General features: G+C 50.2%; 1 protein-coding gene across 4 annotated transcripts in view; it reads right to left on the bottom strand.

Annotated features, from left to right (window-relative positions):
- Positions 1–13,982, bottom strand: part of DTX2 (deltex E3 ubiquitin ligase 2) — a 36,471-nt gene extending 22,489 nt beyond the window's left edge. The window contains exons 1-4 of one of the 4 annotated variants that reach the window (XM_027526959.1): positions 13,827–13,973; positions 12,525–12,689; positions 10,316–10,431; positions 62–416 (exon numbers count right to left, since the gene is read on the bottom strand). In XM_027526959.1, coding sequence (XP_027382760.1) covers positions 62–329 — 268 coding nt within the window. In that variant the 5' untranslated portion in view covers positions 330–416; positions 10,316–10,431; positions 12,525–12,689; positions 13,827–13,973. Of the gene's footprint in view, positions 1–61; positions 417–10,315; positions 10,432–12,524; positions 12,690–13,826 lie in introns of all 4 variants that reach the window. The other 3 variants (XM_027526960.1, XM_027526961.1, XM_027526958.1) reach the window with 3 other exon arrangements.
- Between the last annotated feature and the right edge of the window lie 10,183 nt (positions 13,983–24,165).

Here is a 24,165-nt window from a genome sequence, read left to right on the forward strand (position 1 = left end):
AGCACAATGTCCGGCCCGAAGGAGGCACCTAGACACACGCTAGAGGCAGGAAGGGTCTTACCAGTGTCCTGGCGGAACTGCGTCCAGCTGGGGAGGTCAATGATGTAAGGAGCCAGTGAGGGGTCGGCTTGACCTAAGGGGATGCTGTGGGCCAGGCTCCCCAGTCCGAAGCGCTGGCCCTTCTGCTGCACAAACTGCTGCTCGATGTAGCTGCAGACGGCGGCGCTGTAGGGGTGCCAGGTGCCCAGCCCGTCCTGCCATTCCCACACGGCCACTGCCACCGGGCTGGTGTACACCTGAGCCAGGGAAGGGCTTGGGGCCATGGCCATCTTCCCCAGGACTCCCTGACTTCCTCAACGGCTTCAGACCACGCTGGGCTGGAGTCTCGGGTTCATTGCCCAGTGCTGCCAGGAGACCTGTAAACAAGACAGACAAGTGGTTACCCACACACACGGTGGCACTGCCCGAGTCGGTCTGGGTGCAGGGAAAAGCTCATGCTTTTCCAGTCACTTTTTCCCCTAATACCTTAAAAGCTTCATGAACCAAATACCTTACCCTGTCTCTCTGCTCAGGCAGGCAGTCAGAATCCAGCGTCAGTCAGGCAGTGCTCTTACCTCTACACGTCCGGGAAGACAGTGACTGAATTCCCGGTGCTAACTATCAGCCCTGCTTCTGTCCCTTTACCAAAACTTTCCCTCTGGCCCAGCTACTAAGTGTATCTTTTGATACACTTAGCATATTTTCATGAGTCACCTCAAATCCTTCGTGGACGGGGGCCATGAGGACGCTTTATACCTGTGTGGGGATGACATAGTTCCCCAAGTTGGTTTGTTAAGACACAAAACAATACCTGCTGTGTTACAGATTAGAAAAAAACCAAAACAGAGTCTCAGAAAGGACCAGGGGCTCAAGGGCAGCCCGGGGTCAATGGCAGAGCAGGGACTCAAAGTTGGGGTGGGTACCAGCCCCACCCAGGTCTCCAGGCCCCCCGGGCTCCCACATCATTAACTGTGGAGCCCGAGACGGACATCCAAATCCCTGGGCGCTGAGCTCCTCCCTCTCCGGCCTCTCTGAGCCCCGCTCTCGGGTCCCGGGCCTCGATGACCAGCAGCCAGGTCCAGAGACTTTACATGCATCTCCCGAGGCCTCCTCCCAGTCACCCCCGCCTAGTTGCATCATTCGGGGTTTGCCCAGGCCACCCGTCGCATAAACTTCGCCCCCACGGCACCACGGAACATATGCAGGGGTGACGGCGGTCCCGGTCTTTCTGTCCTCCTCAGACGGCAGACGCCCCGCAGGTCGGCCTTGTCAACAGCCCCATCACCAGCCCCAGCACAGGCCATGGAACGCAGCATGAGTGTGACAGGGATTAGCTCTGAGCACGGCTGAACTCAGGAGAAGATGACGATTCCAGTGCCTGCAAGTGTCTGAAGGAGAAGGGGGCTGTGGACTCACACGGTGGCAGTGCCCAGAGCGCCAGCTCCGGGGGTGTGAGGGGAACGGGGCCGATGTTCAGTGACAACACCAGAGGGACTCGTCTCAGTTAAGTGGAACAGACTGTCAAGGCGGTATTTCTCCCACTTTATGGACAGGAAACTAAAGCTCCAAGAAGTCAAGGCGCTACTGAAGGCCACACATATGGTGCTGAGAGACAGCACAGAGTGCACACCCAGGTCACCCGAGCTGATGCCCTTCCCTCAGCGGGGAAGGCTCAGTAATGGGCTCTACCTCGAGCTCCACTTTCAGGCCCCGCTTAGGGAGGAGAGAAGGGGGCAAGGGGAGGGGGGGGAAGAGGAGCCTGCATCTCATGCCGTGAGCACCCTCAGCTGTGACGTCCACGGAGGGCCCTGGTGCCAAGAGGGTCCCAGTTATGGCATCTGCTCCGGTTCCCACCCAACCCCCTTAAGCACAGGCATCGAATTTTGTTCCCACTTTGCAGATGAGGAAACTGAGGCCCTGGAAGTTTCAGAAACTTGCTTACATGGCCACTAATGAGGCCGGGACCCTGGGCTTTCGCTGCTGTCCCCGAGACTGCACTCCAGCAGGGTTTCCGTGAGAAGGCTGAGACCATCTGCCCCACGAGAAAGGCAGACCTGGAGCAGCACGTGAAAAGGAAGGGGCATGGGCTCTGGCGTCCACACACCGCTTACTGTGCTCCATTCGCTGTGTCTTCTGATGAAGGTGACCAGGCCCTGCCAGCCTGACTTCAGGTGGACACAGCCACATCCCCTCTACTCTAAGTGCACTCCTCAGGGACTCAGACGGACAGGTGTGCTAAGGCACCCAGCAGATATCAGCAGGCCTGGGCCTCCCTCCCTTTCCCTGCCCCCTCCACCCCACCCCTGCCTACCCCTCGAGTCTGGGGCAGGAGCGGTGGCCCAGGGCGGCTCTGTGCTACCTGAGAGCACAGGCGGTGAGTCAGGCCAGAGATAACTCTGAGCACACCTCGGGGAGCCAGGCCCGCCCCTGAGCTGCAACCACTTCAACAAATCCACACCTCCCACCCTGGAGAACCAGACCCGGGATGCCCTTGAGATGGCTGGAGGGTTTATTAGCTCAGCGCCTGCAATTAGAGGTCCCTGGAACAACACCCAGGTACAAATCACAGGACTGGTTTCGGGGCCAATTACTCCTGAGCCCAGACTTTCCCCCGGCACCTCCTGACAGGCATCACTCATTTCTCAGCCGGAGGGGGAGCCTCCCAGTTACCAGCACACGCGGTACGCTCCAGCATGTCCACACATCCCCAGGTGAACCGACTTGGAGAAGTCTGCCAAACAGCCTGAGAACTCCGCTCGAGAACATCAGCGAGAGCTGCAGACTGCAGGCACACCACAGTCCAGGCTGGCAGGGTCCTGGAGACCCAGAGATGAGAAAGACCCAGCACACGGCCCCTCCATGACCGGCCACTGTCCCCACTAATACAAGGCCTGCACTTTTTGTCCAGCTGCATCAAATCCCAGCAAGTGCCAAAACATCTGGAGCCGTTTCCCGCCTCCCAGCCATGGACCCTGCTGCCCATGTCCCGAGTCCCATCCTCTCCGCATCTGAGCCCCTAGCAAACTTGCCCATCTTTCCAGACTCAGCCGGAGCCCCCTTCTGAGCCCTCTGACCAGGTGCTTGCCAGAAAATGCTGACTGCACCCTCCTGTGCGTCCTCACCGCATATCCCGCTTATCCGAACCGGATCACATTGATTGGTTTCAGCGTCTGTCCTCCCTCCCACAGCCTCCTAAAGGGAACTCCCTGAGGGCAGAGCCGAGGCTGACCTAAAGCTGGAGCTGCAGTTCGTCAAACACCCCAAATCCCAGAGGGGCTGAAACACTCACAAGGGAGGAGCACCTTTCACTCCAGGGGCCTGGGGCAGGGCCCAGGATGCCCACTGCTGCTCCCCTCAAAGGCAGCAATTACGCACACGCAGCAGCCAGTCAAGGCACCCATTCTCTGCTACAGCCTCAACCACCCCCAAGCTGCAGTTCAGAAACCTAATTTGTTTTGGCTCTTAATGATGGGGCTATTTAGGGTGCTCTTAATTATGAAAACTATTATTCTAATTGGCCATGGGAAAAAAGCCTCAGTCTGGGGGCCACCTAAATACTTTACAATAATGGAATAAGGGAATTCTGAAATAAATTATGGTACATCCCAATGATGGAATGTGAGTCTTTAAAAGGCTTTCAGACCTAGGATAATTCTCCTGCCAAATTAAAAACACAGGGTATGTAACCACACACACTATGATCTCAGATAGGCAGGTGCACCATTTACTGAACGTCTACTACGAGGCAGGCACTCTGCCCAGTGCTCCTGTCATCCCACTCTCTCAACCCTCAATCGCCCCTGAAGGTAGAAATTATCCCCATTTTACAGACGCAGGAACTGAGGCCAAAAGAAATAAAAAATTTATTCAAGGTCAGGTGGCCGGTCTGTGACACCATGAAGCCCATGTTCTTTCTACCTTATATAAACCAATTATTAAAAGGCTGGAAGGAACAACTCTTGACATGTTACTAGGGGCGATGGAGTTAAGTATGGGATATATGTTCTTTACTTTTCTCTATACTGGCAGATGTTCTACAACGATCATATTACTTATGATGATCGGACCAAAATTATCTTTAAAAAATGTATTAACAACTTGACCACAAGAAAAACCATCCTGCCTTCCCTTGCATTCTTCCCTCAGATTTAGCCACAACCAACAAAAAAAAGCAAAATGGCTGTCTGGGGAGGCCTTACAAATAGCTGTGAAAAGAAGAGAAGCAAAAAGCAAAGGAGAAAAGGAAAGATATAAACATCTGAATGCAGAGTTCCAAAGAATAGCAAGAAGAAATAAGAAAGCCTTTTTCAGTGATCAATGCAAAGAAACAGAGGAAAACAACAGAATGGGAAAGACTAGGGATCTCTTCAAGAAAATCAGAGATACCAAAGGAACATTTCATGCAAAGATGAGCTCAATAAAGGACAGAAATGGTATGGACCTAACAGAAGCAGAAGATATTAAGAAGAGATGGCAAGAATACACAGGAGAACTATACAAAAAAGATCTTCACAACCCAGATAATCACGATGGTGTGATCACTGACCTAGAGCCAGACATCCTGGAATGTGAAGTCAAGTGGGCCTTAGAAAGCATCACTACGAACAAAGCTAGTGGAGGTGATGGAATTCCAGTGGAGCTATTTCGAATCCTGAAAGATGATGCTGTGAAAGTGCTGCACTCAATATGCCATCGAATTTGGAAAACTCTGCAGTGGCCACAGGACTGGAAAAGGTCAGTTTTCATTCCAATCCCAAAGAAAGGCAATGCCAAAGAATGCTCAAACTACCGCACAATTGTACTCATCTCACACGCTAGTAAAGTAATGCTCAAAATTCTCCAAGCCAGGCTTCAGCAATATGTGAACCGTGAACTTCCTGATGTGCAAGCTGGTTTTAGAAAAGGCAGAGGAACCAGAGATCAAATCGCCAACATCCGCTGGATCATGGAAAAAGCAAGAGAGTTCCAGAAAAACATCTCTTTCTGCTTTATTGACTATGCCAAAGCCTTTGACTGTGTGGATCACAATAAACTGTGGAAAATTCTGAAAGAGATGGGAATACCAGACCACCTGATCTGCCTCTTGAGAAATTTGTATGCAGGTCAGGAAGCAACAGTTACAACTGGACATGGAACAACAGACTGGTTCCAAATAGGAAAAGGAGTTCGTCAAGGCTGTATATTGTCACCCCGCTTATTTAACTTATATGCAGAGTACATCATGAGAAATGCTGGACTGGAAGAAACACAAGCTGGAATCAAGACTGCTGGCAGAAATATCAATAACCTCAGATATGCAGATGACACCACCCTTATGGCAGAAAGTGAAGAGGAACTCAAAAGCCTCTTGATGAAAGTGAAAGTGGAGAGTGAAAAAGTTGGCTTAAAGCTCAACATTCAGAAAACGAAGATCATGGCATCCGGTCCCATCACTTCATGGGAAATAGATGGGGAAACAGTGGAAACAGTGTCAGACTTTATTTTTTTGGGCTCCAAAATCACTACAGATGGTGACTGCAGCCATGAAATTAAAAGACGCTTACTCATTGGAAGGAAAGTTATGACCAACCTAGACAGCATATTGAAAAACAGAGACATTACTTTGCCAACAAAGGTTCGTCTAGTCAAGGCTATGGTTTTTCCTGTGGTCATGTATGGATGTGAGAGTTGGACTGTGAAGAAGGCTGAGAGCCGAAGAATTGATGCTTTTGAACTGTGGTGTTGGAGAAGACTCTTGAGAGTCCCTTGGACTGCAAGGAGATCCCACCAGTCCATTCTGAAGGAGATCAGCCCTGGGATTTCTTTGGAAGGAATGATGCTGAAGCTGAAACTCCAGTACTTTGGCCACCTCATGCGAAGAGTTGACTCATTGGAAAAGACTGTGATGCTGGGAGGGATTGGGGGCAGGAGAAGGGGACGACAGAGGATGAGATGGCTGGACGGCATCACTGACTCAATGGACGTGAGGCTGGGTGAACTCCGGGAGTTGGTGATGGACAGGGAGGCCTGGCGTGCTGCGATTCATGGGGTCGCAAAGAGTCGGACACGACTGAGCGACTGATCTGATCTGATCTCTGAACCCCTTCCTGGCCCCTGGTCCCAAGGCACAGCAGGACCCTGCTGTTCTACCAGAGATGTGTTTGACACAAAAGAGTTACGTGTGTCTGAGAGTCTTTCTATTCCTAGGGGATTTAGGAAAACTTTAGAACAAGATCTGAGCTGACACAGGAATCTGAGTGAGACGCATCCCACCTAATTGTGGGCCTCCAAGTCGGGGAGCCACACAAGCGGATCCCCTTACAGTTGAGGCCTCCAGGAAGAAGGCCCTGAACGTGGTTTTAAACTGGTGCCCAGACTGAGGGATTGTCAATGTGCCAACATGTGAGGACCCATTTTCTCCCCCTTGAGTCCCACTGAAATACGAAGTGGCCTGGCCCAAGCCTGGCAGTTCACCCCAGGGTCCACACGCAATGATCCTGGGACAGTCACAGCCCCTCTCCTGGGCTCAACTGCTCAGGGGGTTGGATGGGTTTTCGAGCTTCTTATAAACAGCAGAACCCTTTCCCAAATGTGACCGTACGCCTCCCATCAATAACACAAGATGTAAAAACGTGGGGTGCTCTGCCACAGAGGGTGCCCTCTACTTCCGACTCCGAGAGGCCCAGGAAGCCGCTGTGCAGGACAGAGGCGTCTGAGGTGCACGGGCTGGAGACCAGTGAGGCTGGGTGACCTTAAGCCCTATTTTCTAAGCTGCCTCTCTTTCGGGTGCTTTCCCAGAAGCACGGGCCTGCAACTCCACACCCCACCAGCTGACATGGTAAGCATGACCAGTAACTAGAGCATGACCTTGAAAGACCTGTTATGGGCAGCTGGCCACCCGGGCACTGTCAGAAAGCATTCCTGTGGACCTGGGAAAGTCGAATCCTGTGCAAAGACATATCAAAGAAATGTTCTACTTTGCTAGATGTGTTGTTTTTAACACAATGGAGTATTATTTTTCTGTCTCTCAAAGTCATAAAAATAACTTAATTTCAATACACAGTCCCACAAACACTGAGAAGTCACATTGCTGGGAGGGATAAACTCCTTCCAGAAAACAGTCTGGTAATATGTATCAAGAGGTTTAAAAATGTTCACTCAGGGGACTTCCCTGGCAATCCAGCGGTTAAGACTCCTTGCTTCCACTGCAGAGGGCGCAAGTTCAATCCCTGGTCAGGAAACTAAGATCCTGCATGCCCCATGGTGAGGCCATCACTTGCTTTGACCCAATCATTAAGAAATCTATCTAAGGAGATTAGAGGAAAACGTCAACATAAAGCTATTCCCCACAGCACTACTTTAACTTGGTAAAGAGAAGCAGAGAGAAAACTCAGTAGAAATGTACCCAAATGCTAACAACAGCTGCCTTTGAGTGGAGAAACTGCAGGAGACCTTTTGTTTAACTTCTGAACTTTTCCCATTTTTTAAAGTGGGAAAGTTTTACTTCTGTTATCAGAAACAAACCTCAACAATGCCCACAACTTTCAAAAGATCGTAAATAGGAACCAAACCCCCACCTCTGTTAACCTACCATCCTGACTTTAGACAGCCACTCCCGTCGCAATGGGGTTTCATTAACAGGCCTGTCAAAGCACCACGGTGCCTCCTTGCCAAGAGACACACGCCCCACCCGAGTTCCCAGAAAGTGCAAAAAACACACCACCCAAGGACCTGGATTATTACAACAGGAGCGCTGCAAGGTAGGGCTTTGGTTTAGACAAGGGATGGCTCCATCAAGCGCCACTCAGACCTTACTAGGCTTCTGAAGGATGGAAGGACTAACACTTGAGTTGTCCCTTGCACGCTGCGGCTGCAAGATGAGAAATGACAACTCCTCTCCTGGCTGGTGCCTGTCTGGGGCCTCCAAAGGCAGGTCTGAGCAGAAAGCCACACAGTATCCAGGGGGTGGGCCCCCGTGACCGACAGTTGCTCCATGGACAACCTCCTTCACCAGCACCAAGAACCTGCTGCCCCTTCTTTGGCCAGGAGCAAACTGACCACCCACAGGTCATCAGAGGGCTGAGCCCTGGTTCCCAGGCCTACCCTGAGGCCAGAATGTGGGAGCCGAGGAAGCAATGGCAGGCACAGTGGCCAGCAACAAGAGCTTACTATGTATTACCAGGCCAGTGCTGGCTAAGTATCTTCTGAGTGTTCTCACTTAATCTTTACAATACAGGGCAGGGTATTATCTCTGTTTTATAAAAGAGAAAACTGAGGCAAAAGATAAGCAAGTTGCCTGAGAAGTCACAGGTATGTGCTGTGCTGTGTTCAGGAGCTCAGTCGCGTCCGACTCTCTGTGACCCCACGGACTGTAGCCCACAAGGCTCCTCCATCCATGGGGATTCTCCAGGCAAGAATACCGGACTGGGTTGCCATGCCCTCCTCCAGGGGATCTTCCCAACCCAGTGATCGATCCCAGGTCTCCCGCACTGCAGGTGGATTCTTTACCATCTGAGCCAAAAGGGAAGCCCAAGATACTGGAGTGGGCAGCTGATCCCTTCGCCAGGGGAACTTCCCAACTCAGGAATTGAACCAGGGTCTCCTGCAATGCAGGAGGATTCTTTACCAGCTGAGCTATGGGGGAAACCCAGTCACAGGTTTCCCAAATCAGTTTGCAGAGGGAGAAGTTGATGTGGGTACATCAGCCTGCCAGATGTGTCTGCTCAGCCTACTACAGTTTGTAAATCTTACAGATTGAGCTAATGTTTTAAAATTAGGATAAATCAGTCAATCAATCCAGATTTCCAGCTTCTCTTGAAAACCAGAAAACCTGGCAACGTTTGCAGACCTGACCCAGATTCATTATCTAGCTAGCGACAACGAGCTGCGCCACTGTGGTGGCTGGTTCTGCTCTCGAGGTTACCACAGTTACCATGACTCCCCAGCGCGAGGCCAGCAAACCTTTTCTGTAAAGGGCCAGAAGGTACCTATTGTAGGCTCGGCAGAACATAGGGTGTCTGCTGCAACTACTCAACTCTGCAGTGTGAAAACAGTAATGGGCCACGTGTAAACTAACTCGTGTGGCTGTGTCCCAATAAAACTTTATTTACAAAAACAGGCTGTGGGCTGACTTGGCCCATGAGCTACGGTTTGCCAGCCAAGCTGTGCTCTCACCGTCCGGATAGTTGAGAAGGACTTCTTGGAACCCGTTTCTCTTTTAAACGCTGCGAGAGTGCTTATGGCTCTGGCGAGCCTCCCGTGTGGCATGCCTGTGCTCTGCAGACACGTTGGGCTTCGCCCAACACCTGAGGGTAAAACACAGCACCCGAGAGCACGACAGGCGGTGTGCGGCCCGGGTCCCCTGGGAAAGCCCAACTGCTCCCCAGAGCCACGCCTTTCCTGCGTCGGGCAATCAGGCCCTGTCTGCCTCTCCTCTCTGCACTCCCCGTGACTCTCTTATCTGTTCCCACGGCTTCAATAATCCCACGCACGTTGATCGTCCAGATCTTTCTTCAGATACCCTGCCCACATCCCTGGTCCAGCCATCAGCAACCCCAGGGACAGCCCAGGACTGATCAGGCTGTTTCATGCCCACCCCTCTCCCACCCACAGTGTCCACTCTACCTGTCCATTCACTCATCTCTTAATTCCCTGTGAAATCTTTCCTATACCCACTCCTGCCCTGCAGTGAAAAGTGGCCACATCTAACCACCAATGTCCATATGACACCTGAGTGCGATTATCTACTTGTCCCCTCCAGTGGGGCATGGGCTCCTTACAGGCAAGGATTACGGTTAGGAAAAGATTTTTCAAAGGAGACACAGAATGCTGACTATAAATGAAAAGATACATTTCACAGTGTTAGAATCAAGAATGGTTGTTCAACAAAACGTGCCTTAAAGAAAACAGAAAGTTACAAGCTGGAAAAAGATATGTGCAATAAACACAAAGGATTAAAATCAAGCATACATAAAAAAACTCTTACAAATCAATTTTTTTTTTAATGCCAAGAACCCCACAGAAAAATTGGCAGAAGATATAATTTACAGAAACACACATGCCAATAAACTCATGTAGAGATGCTTGACATTAGGGTTTGGTGACATAGAAACCATGATCCCAAAGATCCCATTTTATATCCATTCCATTGGCAAAAAAAAAAACAAAAAACAAAAAACCAGCCTATATCAAGTGTTGGCAAGAGTGTGGAGCAAGTGTGGAAGTGTACGAGGGCAAACTCTACAACCACTTCAGAAAAGAGTCTGGCAACAGCTATGGAAGTTGAATATTTATTTACCTTACGATCCAGCAAAACACCAGCCCTCAGTTCACACCCAAGAAAACCTCTTGAGTAGGTGCAACAGGGAACATGTACAGAAGTGTTCAGAACAGCTCTCTCTCAGTAGCAAAAACCTGGAAACGACCAGGCGCCCATCAATGGAAGATCAGATGCAGAAACTGGTTTCTTCACACCATGGACTATTATTCAATATTCAAGACAAATGAACCAAGTGATAGCAATACTACGGACAAATTGTAGCAATATTTTTTAGGTTCCTTAGGAATACCCAGGTACCATAAAACTAGATAAAAATGAAAGCAAAGGGATAATGGATATCTCAGGATGGGAACAGGAAGAAAGATCAAAAACTGGATATGTATTCTGTCTCAAGATCCTGGCTTTTGTTGTGGATGGATGAAACGCAGGAACTTACAACACTCATTAAAAAAAACTTAGGAAATAAATAAAAGTAGGCCATGTGTGAACAGGTGATCAGTGTGGAGCAACCCAGTTCTCTGTTTATCTGAGGTGAATATTAAAACAAACCCACAGAGGTGACTCTTTAATTCATCTCCGGGTGCTGAGCACAAACCCTGGCACACAACTTCCTGGGTACATGTGGAATGAACGAGGGACGCTTTGTCCGTAGCCCCATTCCTGCTGTCTCTTAGGTACCTCCAACATGTCTGAAGTCAAACTCACCTTCCTTGCTTCTCTCTCTTTCCTCCTGGATTCCTTGGCTCCGGGCTGCCCCTCCTCCAGCTTCTCCCCACAGCCCAGCAGCTGCCCTGGCTTGCTCTCGCCTCCTCAGCCCCCACTGTGAGCACCCGGCTGGGACCTGTCAGCCTCTCACCTTGATGAGCACACTCTCTCACCTGGCTTCTTCCACCGTTTCTCCTTCTCACCCACCTCAGAGACAGGGATGAGGCGGAGCTTCCTGGAGTACAGTCCTGCCCCTCTCTCTCCACACCTCCCTTCGAGGTCTAGAAACAATGTTCACATTCCGTGGCTCACGGTGAAAGTCCACCAGCCTGGTCCCTCCCTAACACTACCTGCTGGCACACTCCCTTCAGTACCCCTCTCTCGTCTACTCTTCCCCCTCCCCAGCTCCTTCCACAGAGTTTAAGTGATGACCCGATACCCCATATATATCCGGTTTCCCCAACTCTGTGCTTCAACTTTACCTGGAACCCCACCCACTTGGCCAACCAGTTAAACACCTCCAGGATGCCGTGATGTGCCCTCTTGCAAGAAAATCCCCTCTCATCAACTTCTACAGCATTGCATCTGTCCTCTACAGTTCTCTCCGGCCATTCTATCTCTTTGACAAGCCCAGGAACAGCCAGAGCACAAGCTTCCCTGTCTACCTCCCTGTACTAGAAGCTGGCGTGATGTAAGGAAACAGTCACGAGGAGAATGATCCAATCCAACCCATTCCATGCTTTCTAGCCAGGGTGCTCATTTAGCAAGGCCCTTCCTGGAATTCTCCGCTAAAATCCCCCAAGTCTTGACATGACACGCAAAAGCCCCCACACTCAGCCCTGTACCCATCCCGATGCCCCAGCCACACTGGAGTCACACTTACAGTGACCCAGACACACCGGGTCTCTTCACAACTTTGCATTTACTGACTCCTCTGCCTGGCTTCGTCCCATACTTCCTGGGTCCTACTCCTTCTTCACAATTCACTTTGGCTCTCACGTTCTCAAAGCCTTCTGGACCTTCCCTTCTGGGCAAGGGTGGGGGTGGGGTGGGCTCTGCCTGTGATTACCCACTCCTCTATATGTATCACACCGACAATGCTTTGTTGCAATCTATGGTTTCTTTACCTTTCCCACTGAATGATGAGCTCCTGGAAGACAGAGTTTTTATGGCTGGTCACTGCACGCTCAGCACCAAGCAAAAGGGGCTGACCAAAAGGAAGCACCCAGTAAAGGTTCAAGTGACCAAGGAAATTAAAATTTTCGATGCAGAAATCCTGACTCGTGTCCTTCGTCTCATAACGCATGTGTGAAAACAGAAAGTAGCTTCTAAGACTGGTTAAACAGGAGAAGCTGTTGGCAAGAAGCCACCTGAATTTATCTGAGACAGGAGGCAATCAACAATCCACTTCCAGGGCTCACTTTCATCCTGGGGACCTCAAATTTCCCCCTTCCCAGTCTGCACTTTCTCTACTGAAAACCAGATTGGAAAGGCAGCGACGTGAAATCCCTGTGGCTCTCACCTTTTCTCTGTGGAGAGCTGGCACAAACCGTGCCTTATTGATGAAGATACCAGATCCTTAGGAGGAATGACTTGTGTGGATTCCCATCTTGATAGAAAACGCAAACAACAAAAACCGGGCAAATCTGAAAGGCTTGCTGACTCAGCGACACAAATTCCAAGGCACCTTTGCCAACAAGGAAGAAGACGATCGGGTTTTAAATTGGGAAACAGCAGTTAGTGAAAACGAATGCACAGATGTTGGGTCTGTGTGCTGTGGCTGGGGACTGGAAACCACCAGATTTATTTTCCAACAGCCTGGGCACAGCAGAAGGTACAGTAGTCTCCCTCTGCCCACTCAATAATCAAGGGGCTAGTTAGGGGAAGGAAAAAAAAAAAAAAAAAAAGCCCTTCCACAGAAAGGCCTGAAAGGATTTTGTAAGCCAGTTTGCTCTGTGAGCATCCAAGAAATCAACAAACCACAGAACATAAAAGTTTGCCAAGGTCACGCAGTGAATGAACAAGAAGCCTAGCTATAGTTACCCAGATGGTTTAAGTAAAGCCTGATTACCAGAAAGACCACCTTCTAGAACTCTAGACGAGCTACGATGGCACACAGAAATATTTTGAGTTTCTTAAGCGGCCAAGCGTCTATCACACAGTATTTCCACTGCTACTGGCACTTAGGGAAGAGGAACCAGTGTGGAGGACAGTAGCTGACTTGAGAAAGGGTAGTTTCGGGGGCAAAGGGGGAGGGAAGTCTTCTAAGTCCTCTTCACAGCGTAAGCTACTGGCACCCCGCAAAAGTGAGCCAGGGTCCCAGAAAAGAGGCACTTCCTGGAAGGCGGACCTTACTTGAGAAGAAGAAAGCGGAGTTAGTTAAGCGAACTCCTCAGAAGTACAGCCCCCGGCTCCAGGGACCCGTCCACCGGGAGGCAGATCCCAGCAGGACCCACACCCTCACTAGGGCAGCCCGGTGTCCCCGCCGCCGCCGCCTCCGGATCCTGTACGAAAGGGTACTCTCCTCCCGACGGGCCAAACTCTCAGGGTCTGCGCCCCTCCCCTTGCCAGCACTTCGGCGTTCCCGCTCCCCACCCCGTCCGGTCTCTCAATGCCCTCAACTCCCGCCCCCGGGGACCTCCACCCGGAGCCCGGTCCCCGCAATCCCCCTGGGACCTCACCCCGGAGCGCCTCTCCGGCCCGGCCCAACCCTCCCTCACGCCCACGCCCGCCCCCTTCCGGTCCCAGCTCGGCTAGGTCTCCCCCGCGTCCCCGGGACCCCAGCCCTAGGCGAGGAGCAGGTGGCCCGGGCCGGCCCTCTCACCGAGACTGAAGAGAGCGAGGCAGGCGAGCGGAGGACACCGCCGCGCTCAGACTGCAGCTCCGCTTCGGCCTGGGCACTGCTCCGGCTGTAGCTCCTACTCTAACGAGGAGGCAGCTTGAGTGAAACTCGGCGTCGCAGCTTCCTCGGGTTCCAGTGCGCATGCCCAAGACGCTGGGCCTTCTGGGAAACGTAGTTCCGGCGGGGCAGCAGGGGGGCGGGGCCGAGCCCGACGTGCACCTGTTCGGTTCAGTTCAGTTCAGTTGCTCAGTCGTGTCCGACTCTTGGCGATCCCATGGACTGCAGCACGCCAGGCTTCCCTGTCCATCACCAACTCCCGGAGTTTACTCAAACTCATGTCCACTGAGCCAGTGATGCCATCCAACCATCTCATCCTCTGTCCCCTGCTCCCGCCTTCAATTTTTCCCAGCATCAGGGTCTTTTCAATGAGTCAGCTCTTCGCATCAGGTGGCCAAAGTATTGAAGCTTCAGCTTCAGCATCAGTCCCTCCAATGAATACTCAGGACTGATTTCCTTTAGGATTGACTGGTTTGATCTCCTTGCTGCCCAAGGGACTCTCAAGAGTCTTCTCCAACACCACAGCTCAAAAGCATCAATTCTTCAGCGCTCAGCTTTGTTTATGGTCCAATTCTCACATCCATACGTGACTACTGGAAAAACCATAGCTTTGACTAGACCGACCTTTGTCAGCAAAGTAATGTCTTTCCTTTTTAATATGCTGCCTAGGTTGGTCATAGGTTTCCTTCCAAGAAAAAAGAGCTTTGTACCTACTTGGGCGCATCCCAGGAGACCTTCATACCTACTTGGATGACAGACACTTAAACATGCAACTGCAATCTAGTGTGATAAATGTGATAAAGGAGTAAGAGCATAGAAGGGGTGCCTAATTGCAGGAAGAGGGGATGTCAGGAAGACATTTCACGGGAGGTGACACTAGAATTTGAAGCCTGAGTAGGGGTTTGTCAAATGGAATACAGAGAAACATTTGCAAAGGATGAGAGATGAGAAAGTGCCTGATGCATTCAGGAAGCAATGAAATGTTCTGTGTAGCCAAGGCAGAGAATAGGTACATGGACAGGGTGAGGACAGAGAAAATGGATTAGGGTGTGGCAGGATATGGTTAAATGGCTGGGTGAGATTATGAAGGACTCTAAATATCACGCAAGAAATTTAGTCCACTGGAGTCAATGGAAGGATTTAAGCAGAGGAAAGAGAGGCAGCATTGCACTTTAGAAGGATACCCTTGTGGTGGGTGGAGGATTGAGAAAGGAGTGGGGAGACCAGTTTGGAGGCTTAGGCTGTAGTCCAGGTCAAAAGTGATGAGGCTTAAACCAGGCTAATGACTAATATTTTGGATCACAGACTTCCTTTACAAAGCTAAAGAAAGTGGTTCCCAGAAAAATGCTCGGATACATTCACACGTATACACACATACATTTTACATACAGTTTCAGGGGGTTCAGCGTCCTCTGAATCTTGGACTCTAATTGAAATATCTTTACATAATCTAATCAAAAGCTAGTGAAGGAAGAGAAGGAGTGCCTGCAGCAGGCCTAGTTTTTGGTACCCTAGGGCAGGACCTCTTACCGCCCGGGACCTGACTCAGAGGACACTGGTCTTGAGCCTAGGAAGGCATCGAAGTCGGGATCTCCCAGTTATGCCCAGAGCCAGCTCTCCATAGAGGAATGAAGGGTAGCGTTTTACCCACGATTTATACTAGATGCTTGAAGTGGCTACAGATTAGAATAGGACACTTCCCTTCCCCTCTCAGAGCCTCAGTTACCTCAGCCATAATCATCCACAGGACGTCTAAGGCACTTAGTAGGTGCTGAGCACTGGACATGCGTCACCTCAGTGAATCCTCTCAACGAGATGGATGTTATTCCCATTTTTTGGACCTCTCCCCACAGCATGCAGGACTGTGGGGTCCTAGCCACTGGACTGCCAGGGTATTCCCTGAGGAATGCTGACTTCTGAAGAACGGATGAGAGGCAGAAATGTCTGGGGAAGAGGCTGGACTTGGGGACACGGGGTGAGCATGATGGCTTAGATCCAAGAGAAGTGTCCCATGAAGGGGGTGCTCAGTGATGGCAGACAGTTCTGAGAGGCCCAACCTGCTGGTCCCCGGGCGGGGAGCCCATCCAGAACCCAGGGCTCCTGCTTCCCTATCTGGGGCTCCCTCATTTTTCAGTCAACCGGCTGACATTCAGAAAAGTCCCAAACTTCTGACTTAGCACAGGAAGGCCATTAGTGACCGCACAGCAGTTTCCACTGAGAGACAGGAACTGAGGTCATGGAGGTTAGGAACGCCTGGGAGTACAGGCGGCTCTTCCAAGAGCCATCTTTGTGTTCCACACATGGGAGGAGGGATTGAGAGGACCGAAGAGGATAAACCCCCACAGGGGGGATGACGCCACCTCCATAAGGATGCCCGTGGCCGCCTGCACTTTCGGTGACCTCCGAAAGGCGGGAATAGCAGGTGATAGTCACTTTCTTTGTACTTTTCCTGTAACATTTGAGTGTGTCCCAATGAATAGTTTCCATTTTTATAACCTGAAAGGAAAGACTATTTTTATTTGGGGAAAAATGAAGAGTTCCGGTTGTGAAAAGAGGCAAAATAGGGCAGCAGCAAGAGGCAGAAGGGGGACAGGGACTGTGAGTTTTTAGGCAGGAGAAAGTGGGGACAGGGACTCTGAGTTTTTAGGCAGGAGAAAGTGAGTGTGCTGTGTCCTGAGGTCACAGCAAGATGTCCCTCAAGAAGCTGGAAATGAGGGAAACTGGATGGACCACTTGCAAACTGAATTTGAAGCCAATACACGCAGCAGAAGGAGGCTGGTTAAATGACCCTAGGACGCTAGGTAGAAAGGATGAGGAAGACTCACAGGTGCTGAGGGAACTGGTAGCTGAGATCTGCTGCTGCTGTTGCTAAGTCACTTCAGTCGTGTCCAACTCTGTGAGACCCCGTAGATGGCAGCCCACCAGATTCCCCCATCCCTGGGATTCTCCAGGCAAGAACACTGGAGTGGGTTGCCATTTCCTTCTCCAATGCATGAAAGTGAAAAGTGAAAGTGAAGTCGCTCAGTCGTGTCCGACTCTTCTCGACCCCATGGACTGCAGCCTACCAGGCTCCTCCACCCATGGGATTTTCCAGGCAAGAGTACTGGAGTGAGGTGCCATTGCCTTCTCCGAGCTGAGATCTAGTGTTAAGTGAAAAAGGAACTCTCAGAGCAGAGGGTTATAGTAGAGTAGGTACTTATTTGTGTGTGTGTGTGTTTATTGGTGTGTAGTTGAGTTACAATATTTTGTTAGCTGCAGGTGCACACCAAAGTGAATCAGCTATTCATATCAGATCAGATCAGTCGCTCAGTCGTGTCCGACTCTTTGTGACCCCATGAATTGCAGCACACCAGGCCTCCCTGTCCATCACCAACTCCTGGAGTTCACTCAGACTCACGTCCAGCGAGTCAGTGATGTCATCCAGCCGTCTCATCCTCTGTCGTCCCCTTCTCCTCCTTCCCCCAATCCTTCCCAGCATCAGAGTCTTCATATACATATATTCATTCTTTTCAGAGTCTTTTCCCGTATAGGTCATTACAGAGTATTGAGTTCCCTGTGCTATGCAGTAGGTTATTAGCTATTTATTTTATATATGCTAGTGTGTATATGTCAATCCCAATCTCCCAGTTTACACCCCCTTCACCCCTCCCCATATAACCGTGTTTGTTTTCTACATCTGTGACTCTATTTTTGTTGTATAAATAAGTTCCTTAGTGCCATTCTTTAGATTCTACATATAAGCTACATCATACATTTGTCTGACCTGCCTCACTCAGTATGACAATCTCTGGGTCCATCCATATTGCAAATGGCATTATTTCATTCTTCTTTGTGGCTGAGTAATATTCAACTGGGCTTTCCTAATGGCTTGGTGGGTAAAGAATCTGCCTGCATTGCAGGAGATGCAAGACATGCCGGTTTGATCCCTCGGTTGGGAAGATCCCCTGGAGGAGAAAATGGCAACCCACTCCAGTAATCTTACCCGAAAAATCCCATGGACAGAGGAGCCTGGCAGGCTACAGTCCAAAGGGCTCCGAAGGATAGGACACAACTGAATGCCTGAGCACAGAGCAGGCTATTCCACTGTAAATGGGTACCACATCTTTATCCATTCCTCTGTCAATGAACAGTTAGGTTGCTTCTCTGTCCTGGCTATTGTAAGTAGTGCTGCAGTGAATACTGGTGTGTGTGTATGTGTGTGTTTAAAATGCACACACAGGCTTGTCAGCAGAGATTTTTCTGTAAGGAAACCTAAGATGCTCCAAGAAGGTAACAGATGAGCTGAAGATTTTTATTTTATTTACTATATATTCGGGCTTCCCTGATAGCTCAGTGGTAAAAAAATCTGCCTGTAATGCAGGAGACACAGATTTGATCCCTGGGTTAGGAATATCCCCTGGAGATGGAAATGCCAATATTCAATGCTAATTTTTTCTACCACAAAAATATGAGACTTCCCCCCAACACACACACACACACACAGTAGGGTAGGTTAGGTATGCCCTGTGGGAGCTGAAACATTCCTGGCAGAGGCTCTGTCCTTAATCATCTGCCCAGAAGGAAAGACTTTTTTTCTAATGTCTCAGAGACCGGCATTTGTGCCCCCCACGGACCTTTGAGGGTTCCTAAGCAACGGAGGGGTTTCCCAGGCGGCACTAGTGGTAAAGAACCCGCCTGCCAATGCAGGAGACGTAAGAGATGTGGGTTCGATCCCTGGGTCAAGAAGATCCCCTGGAGGAAGGCATGGCAGCCCACTCCATTATTCTTGCCTGGAGAATCCTGTGGACAGAGGAGATTGGCTACAGTCCGTGGGGTCGCACAGAGTCGGACACGACCAAAGCAGCTCAGCACGCACGCACACAAGCAGCTGAGAATGAGTGAGGTGGCCATAGGTGGGGGAGTGGTGGTGGCCAAAGGAACTTAGATTAAAAAATAAAGTCGGGTTAAGGGGAACTTTCCTGGTGGTCCAGTGGTTAAGACTTTGCCCTTCCAATGGAGGGGGTGCAGGTTCGATCCCTGCTTGGGGAACTAAGAGCCCAGTGCCATGGGGTGTGGCCAAAAGAAATAAAATAGCCTAAAAATAAATTAATTAACAGTGGGACTTCCCTTGTGGTCCAATCGTCAAGACTCTGACCGTCTACTCTGGGAGGCAACCAGTTCAACCCCTGGCAGGGAACTAAGATCTCGCATGTCACGTGATGTGGCCAAAAAAATAAAGTCCTTCAACTCCACTCCAGGTGTCAGCGTTTACTGCTTCCTAAAGCTCCAACCCTGGACTCAGCCTCCAGCTCACCCTGGAGCAAGAAAAGATCAACGTAAACCTGGGAAAAGGCAAGACAGTGGAGCCCAGGGATGCCGCTGAGGGGATCAAGCCCTTTCTGATGTTTTGCTTGGGAAGGCAGAATTTCGTTGCCTGGTGCCTCAGCTAATTGGCCTCCATCTGATACTCCGGAGGGCTTGTGTGATTAGAAGCCACAGCTGCCTTGCTCATTATTTCTGATTAATAGGCAGCACTTGGCATCTCTGGGCAACGGTGCTGGCTCAGGATCCAGGTGTGATCTACACAGCCCACAAGAGCATGATGGCTTTGCAGCCCTGAGGTGGGAAGCTGTCCCCACCGAAAGCATTGTCTTATGTAAGTCCCAGTCCCTTGGAACACGATTTGATGAACTGCTTTGTCCTCGCTACTTCCCTTGCTACCAGTCTGAAATAACTAATGTGTACTCAGAGTTAATACATTGGAGATGTTTGTTTTAAATCTAAGCAATCACACTTGACCTCTGGCCCCCACTCCACAGTTATTGTTTTGATTGTAAAGTAATGCTCTGGCACCCTAGTGTCAGAAAGAGAAAAAGAGAAAAGAGAGAAAGAAAACAAAAAGAGAGAGAGAGAGATCGAACAGGCCCAAAATGGACTCACTTGCGCTAAGCCCCACAACAGCAAACCAAGACTTAATAACTAATTGCAGTTTCAGCCTCTCCCAGGAAAATAATCCTTTAACCAGCCTCTCCTTTAACCAGTCAATCTGGAATTACCTAGCAAGTACCAGTGGTGGTTCAGATGGTAAAGAATTTGCCTGCAACGCAGGAGACCCTGGTTCGATCCCTGGATCGGGAAGATCCCCTGGAGAAGGGAATGGCAAGATCAGGCTTCCCATTGATCTCCAGAATACTGGCTACCGACTCCAGTATTCTTGCCTGGAGAATCCTATGAACAGAGGAGCCTGGTGGGCTACAGTCCTTGGGGTCCCAAAGAGTTGGACACGACTGAATGACGAACACGAACATATCAGTGAAGTGATTCGCCCCATAGACACTTTGTGCCCCATAGTAGGAGGGTAACTTTCCCTGAAATAACCCACTCTGCTCAAAACTTCCTCTTCCCACCCTCTTCTGCCTATAAAAGGCTTTCATTTCGTACAGCTGTTTGGAGGTCCTTTCTATTTGCTAGACAGAGTGCTGCCTAACTCATGAACTGTTGAATGAAGCCAATAAGGTATTTAAATTTACTCAGTTGAATTTTGTTTTTTACATTCATTTGGGATCTTGAGTTACCCGAGAGAAGGGATCAGGGACTTCTCTGGCAGTCCAGTTGTTAAGACTCTGAGCTTCCACTTCTGTGGGCATGGGTTCAATCCCTGGTCAGGGAACTTAAGATTCCACATGCCATACAGTGCAGCCAAAGGGAAAAAAGATAAAGAGAAGGGATCCACTGTGATGTGTGGACAAACTCAGGTGCCCTAGCCTGAAGGCTGAGGGCAGGTGGTCCCTTGGTAGACAATGGATTATCTTTCTGGTGATATCCTACCTCCTCCTGAAAATTTCCATTAGCCCTTAGGAGTTGCTCAGAATCTATTGGGAAAAAAAATACCTGATAAATCTCACACCTGTCAGGAAAAATTGTAGAAGACCTTGAAAGTGAAATGAAAGTCACTCAATTGTGTCCCACTCTGTGCGACCCCATGAACTGTAGCCCGCCAGGCTCCTCTCTCCATGGGATTCTTCAGGGAAGAATACTGGAGTGGGTAATCATTCCCTTCTCCAGGAGATCTTCCCCAACCCAGGGACTGAACCTGGGTCTTCTGTATTACAGGCAGATTCTTTGCTGTCTGAGCCACCAGGGAAGCCCCCAAAAGACCTTGAAATAGGCAGAAAGTTAATCTGAAAGGGTGTTAGAAAACGCCCGGTTACCTGATTCTTTGAATCTGTGCCTTTCCTTTTACAAAACCGATAGTAATACAAATAACTCTTATCCAGAGGGATCTTATTGACTTCTGTCTGTGGAAGCCATTTTTGTCTCTATCAGCAAATTCATGTCTGCATTCCTGCTTGCCTTTGTAAATCTGTTTTTTTTTTTTTTAATTCTCCTTTGTTTTCTTTTTTTCCTGATTCTCTTTTGAACCACTTTTTTACATCTTGCTCTTACCCTCAATGAATGAGTTAAAACAAGGTCTTCGACACTTTTTTATTTTACATTTGTGGTATCATGATTTTTTTCTTCATTGTTCTTTAACATACCTCATATCTCCCTTTTCCCCCTGGCTATCAGGAAGGCAAAAATTTAAGATTAAGTTGTCTTATTTTTCTAAATGTTTTACCAGCAGGGAATGCCTGTGGGCTGGGGCTGCAGGCTGGTCCAGGCAACAGTGTGTGGGATTTCCCAAAAGGGCAAGCAAGGGGCAGCTGGAGCCCCCAGGATGTGCCACGTACCTTTGGGTGAAGTTTTAAACCTTCAAACTGTTGATTCACCCAGGGTTTCCCAGCATATAATAGGGCGCTTCCCCAAACACACACCAGGGACCTGCGTGCCTGCCACTCTCCTCCCTTCCCAAGGAAGCTCCACCTTGAGGCAGGCAGGCAGGGCCCTCTGACATTACTGCTGGAGGCCAGTGTCTCCGCTCACTGAGCTGAGGCCCCCCGGGAACTGCCTGGGGCTGACACTCACGGTCACATCCTCAGCACACTTCCTCCCCACACCAGACCCAGCCACTTCCTCTGAGGACAACCGAAGCTGAATGAGAAATGAGTTCCTGAGATGTTGCAATACCCGGGACCATGAGGACAAGTAACCGGTAGGTGTCTGCGGCAGGGACAGCCCCCCAGAGGTCCTGGGAGTAATCTTTCTGGAGAACAGCTCTGAATGCACACTGCGTTCCAAGCGTCACATGAATCATTCCCATAACCCTGAAGTTGAGAGCTCCCCTACCTGAAACAAGATAAAGCTTAGCAGGAGGAAGCGGGCTCAGGCAGGGGTGGAGCTAGGTGGAATGTGAGACCGGTCGCCTGGCCCAGGGGTCCTGACCAAGATTCCAGCAATGCACTGTTAATCTGCAGACAGTGCCATCCTACAGACGAAGGGAACTGCCAACCTGACCATGGCCGGCTTTCTGTCGGCCCCCTGACCGTACTCCGCTGCTCAGTTGATCTCCCCAACAGGGACAGTCCATCCATGGCACTCAGCCCTTCGGTGGCTCTTCTTCCTGTCATCAGCCCTACATGGCCTCCCTCTCTACTCTCCCCCTTACTGGACATCCAGGCCCTCCAATCCATCAGAGCCCATGCTCTCCCTGTCCTCTCTTCCCTTCATACCCACCTCCCCATTTTGCCCAGCTAGGACCTGCTTGATCCTTGAGGGTTTACTCCAGGATCACCACCTCCAGGAAGCCCACCCTTCCTACTCCAAGTCTCTTTTCCCCTTATATAGCATACCTGATAGAAAGGGAGGCAGATTCCTACTTGAGGTAAATCCCTTGGCCCAGAATCAGCCGGGGATTTTGTTGAGACGCAGAGTCTTAGGTCTGGAATGGGGTCCCAAACTCTGCCTTTCCCACAATCCCCAGGTGATGCCCAGTGGTGTTTATAAAAAACAAAACAAGAAAAACACATGGACTTCATTGGTGGTACAGTCACTAAGAATCTGTGTGTCAATGCAGGGAACACGGGCTCGATCCCTGGTCCAGAAGATTCCACATGCTGTGGACCAGCTAAGCCCGTGTGCCCTAACCACTGAGTCTTCACGCTGCAGCTACTGAAGCCTGCGCTCCACAAAAAGAGAAGCCAGTGCAATGAGAAGCCCATGCACTTCAACTAGAGAGGAGCCCTCCGCTGGCACAGCTAGAGAAAGCCTGTGTGCAGCAGCGAAGACCCAGTGCAACCAAAAACAAATTTGTAAAAACCCTGAAAGAAAACCAACAAGACAGGAGCAAGGATCTAGGCCTTCCTCTTCTGAGACCCAGAATCACAAACTCTTGCTCTGAATGTTTTTAAGCGCCATTGGCTCCAATCAGTTTATGCCTCAATAGCCCTGCCCAGCTGAAACCAGCCCCATGTGGCCCCCAAGGGTGCTCAGGGCTCACAGCAGGTGACTAGCAAGGCTGGGATTCCACAGTGATCTTCACCCAGTGAGAAGTCACAGCTGGGGACGAGGTTGGAGGCAGCTAAGAGCCAGTGCAAGGTAGGGACATCACAGCCCTCAGCAGAAAGAGCATGGCCACCTCCCCTGGAGAGGGGCCACAAACTTCCTGGGCACCCTTCTCTTGCTGAGCAGCCCTAGAGGCAGTGGCCCGTCAAGGGAGTGAGGAAAGCAGGGGAGGCAGAGAGGCAGCTCCTGTCCATCACAGGAAGCCCTGAAGCACTCACAGCTAGTGACTTGATGCTTGCTCCTTGGAGGAAAAGCTATGACCAACCTAGACAGCGTATTAAAAAGCAGAGACATTGCTTTGCCAACAAAGGTCCGTCTAGTGAAACTTTGGTTTTTCCAGTGGTCATGTATGGATGTGAGAGTTGGACTATAAAGAAAGCTGAGCACCTAAGAATTGATGCTTTTGAACTGTGGCGTTGGAGAAGACTCTTGGGAGTCCCTTGGACTGCAAGGAGGTCCAACCAATCCATCCTAAAGGAAATCAATCCTGTATATTCATTGGAAGGACTGATGCTGAAGCTCCAATACTTTGGCCACCTGATGCGAGGAACAGACTCATTGGAAAAGACCCTGATGCTGGGAAAGATTGAAGGCAGGAGGAGAAGGGGACAACAGAAGATGAGATGGCTGGATGGCATCATCGACTCAATGGACATGAGTTTGAACAAGCTCCGGGAGTTGGTGATGGACAGGGAGGCCTGGCATACCGCAGTCCATGGGATCGCAGAGTTGGACACAACTGAGTGACTGAAGTGAACCGAGACCACAGCACCCCCACATCCCAGCGGGGCTCCTCTACAGCAGCTTCAGCTGTCAAGATGAGCTCTGCCCTCTGCCATCACCT

This window comes from Bos indicus x Bos taurus, chromosome 25 (genome assembly GCF_003369695.1).
Source record: "Bos indicus x Bos taurus breed Angus x Brahman F1 hybrid chromosome 25, Bos_hybrid_MaternalHap_v2.0, whole genome shotgun sequence".
NCBI lineage: Eukaryota > Metazoa > Chordata > Mammalia > Artiodactyla > Bovidae > Bos > Bos indicus x Bos taurus.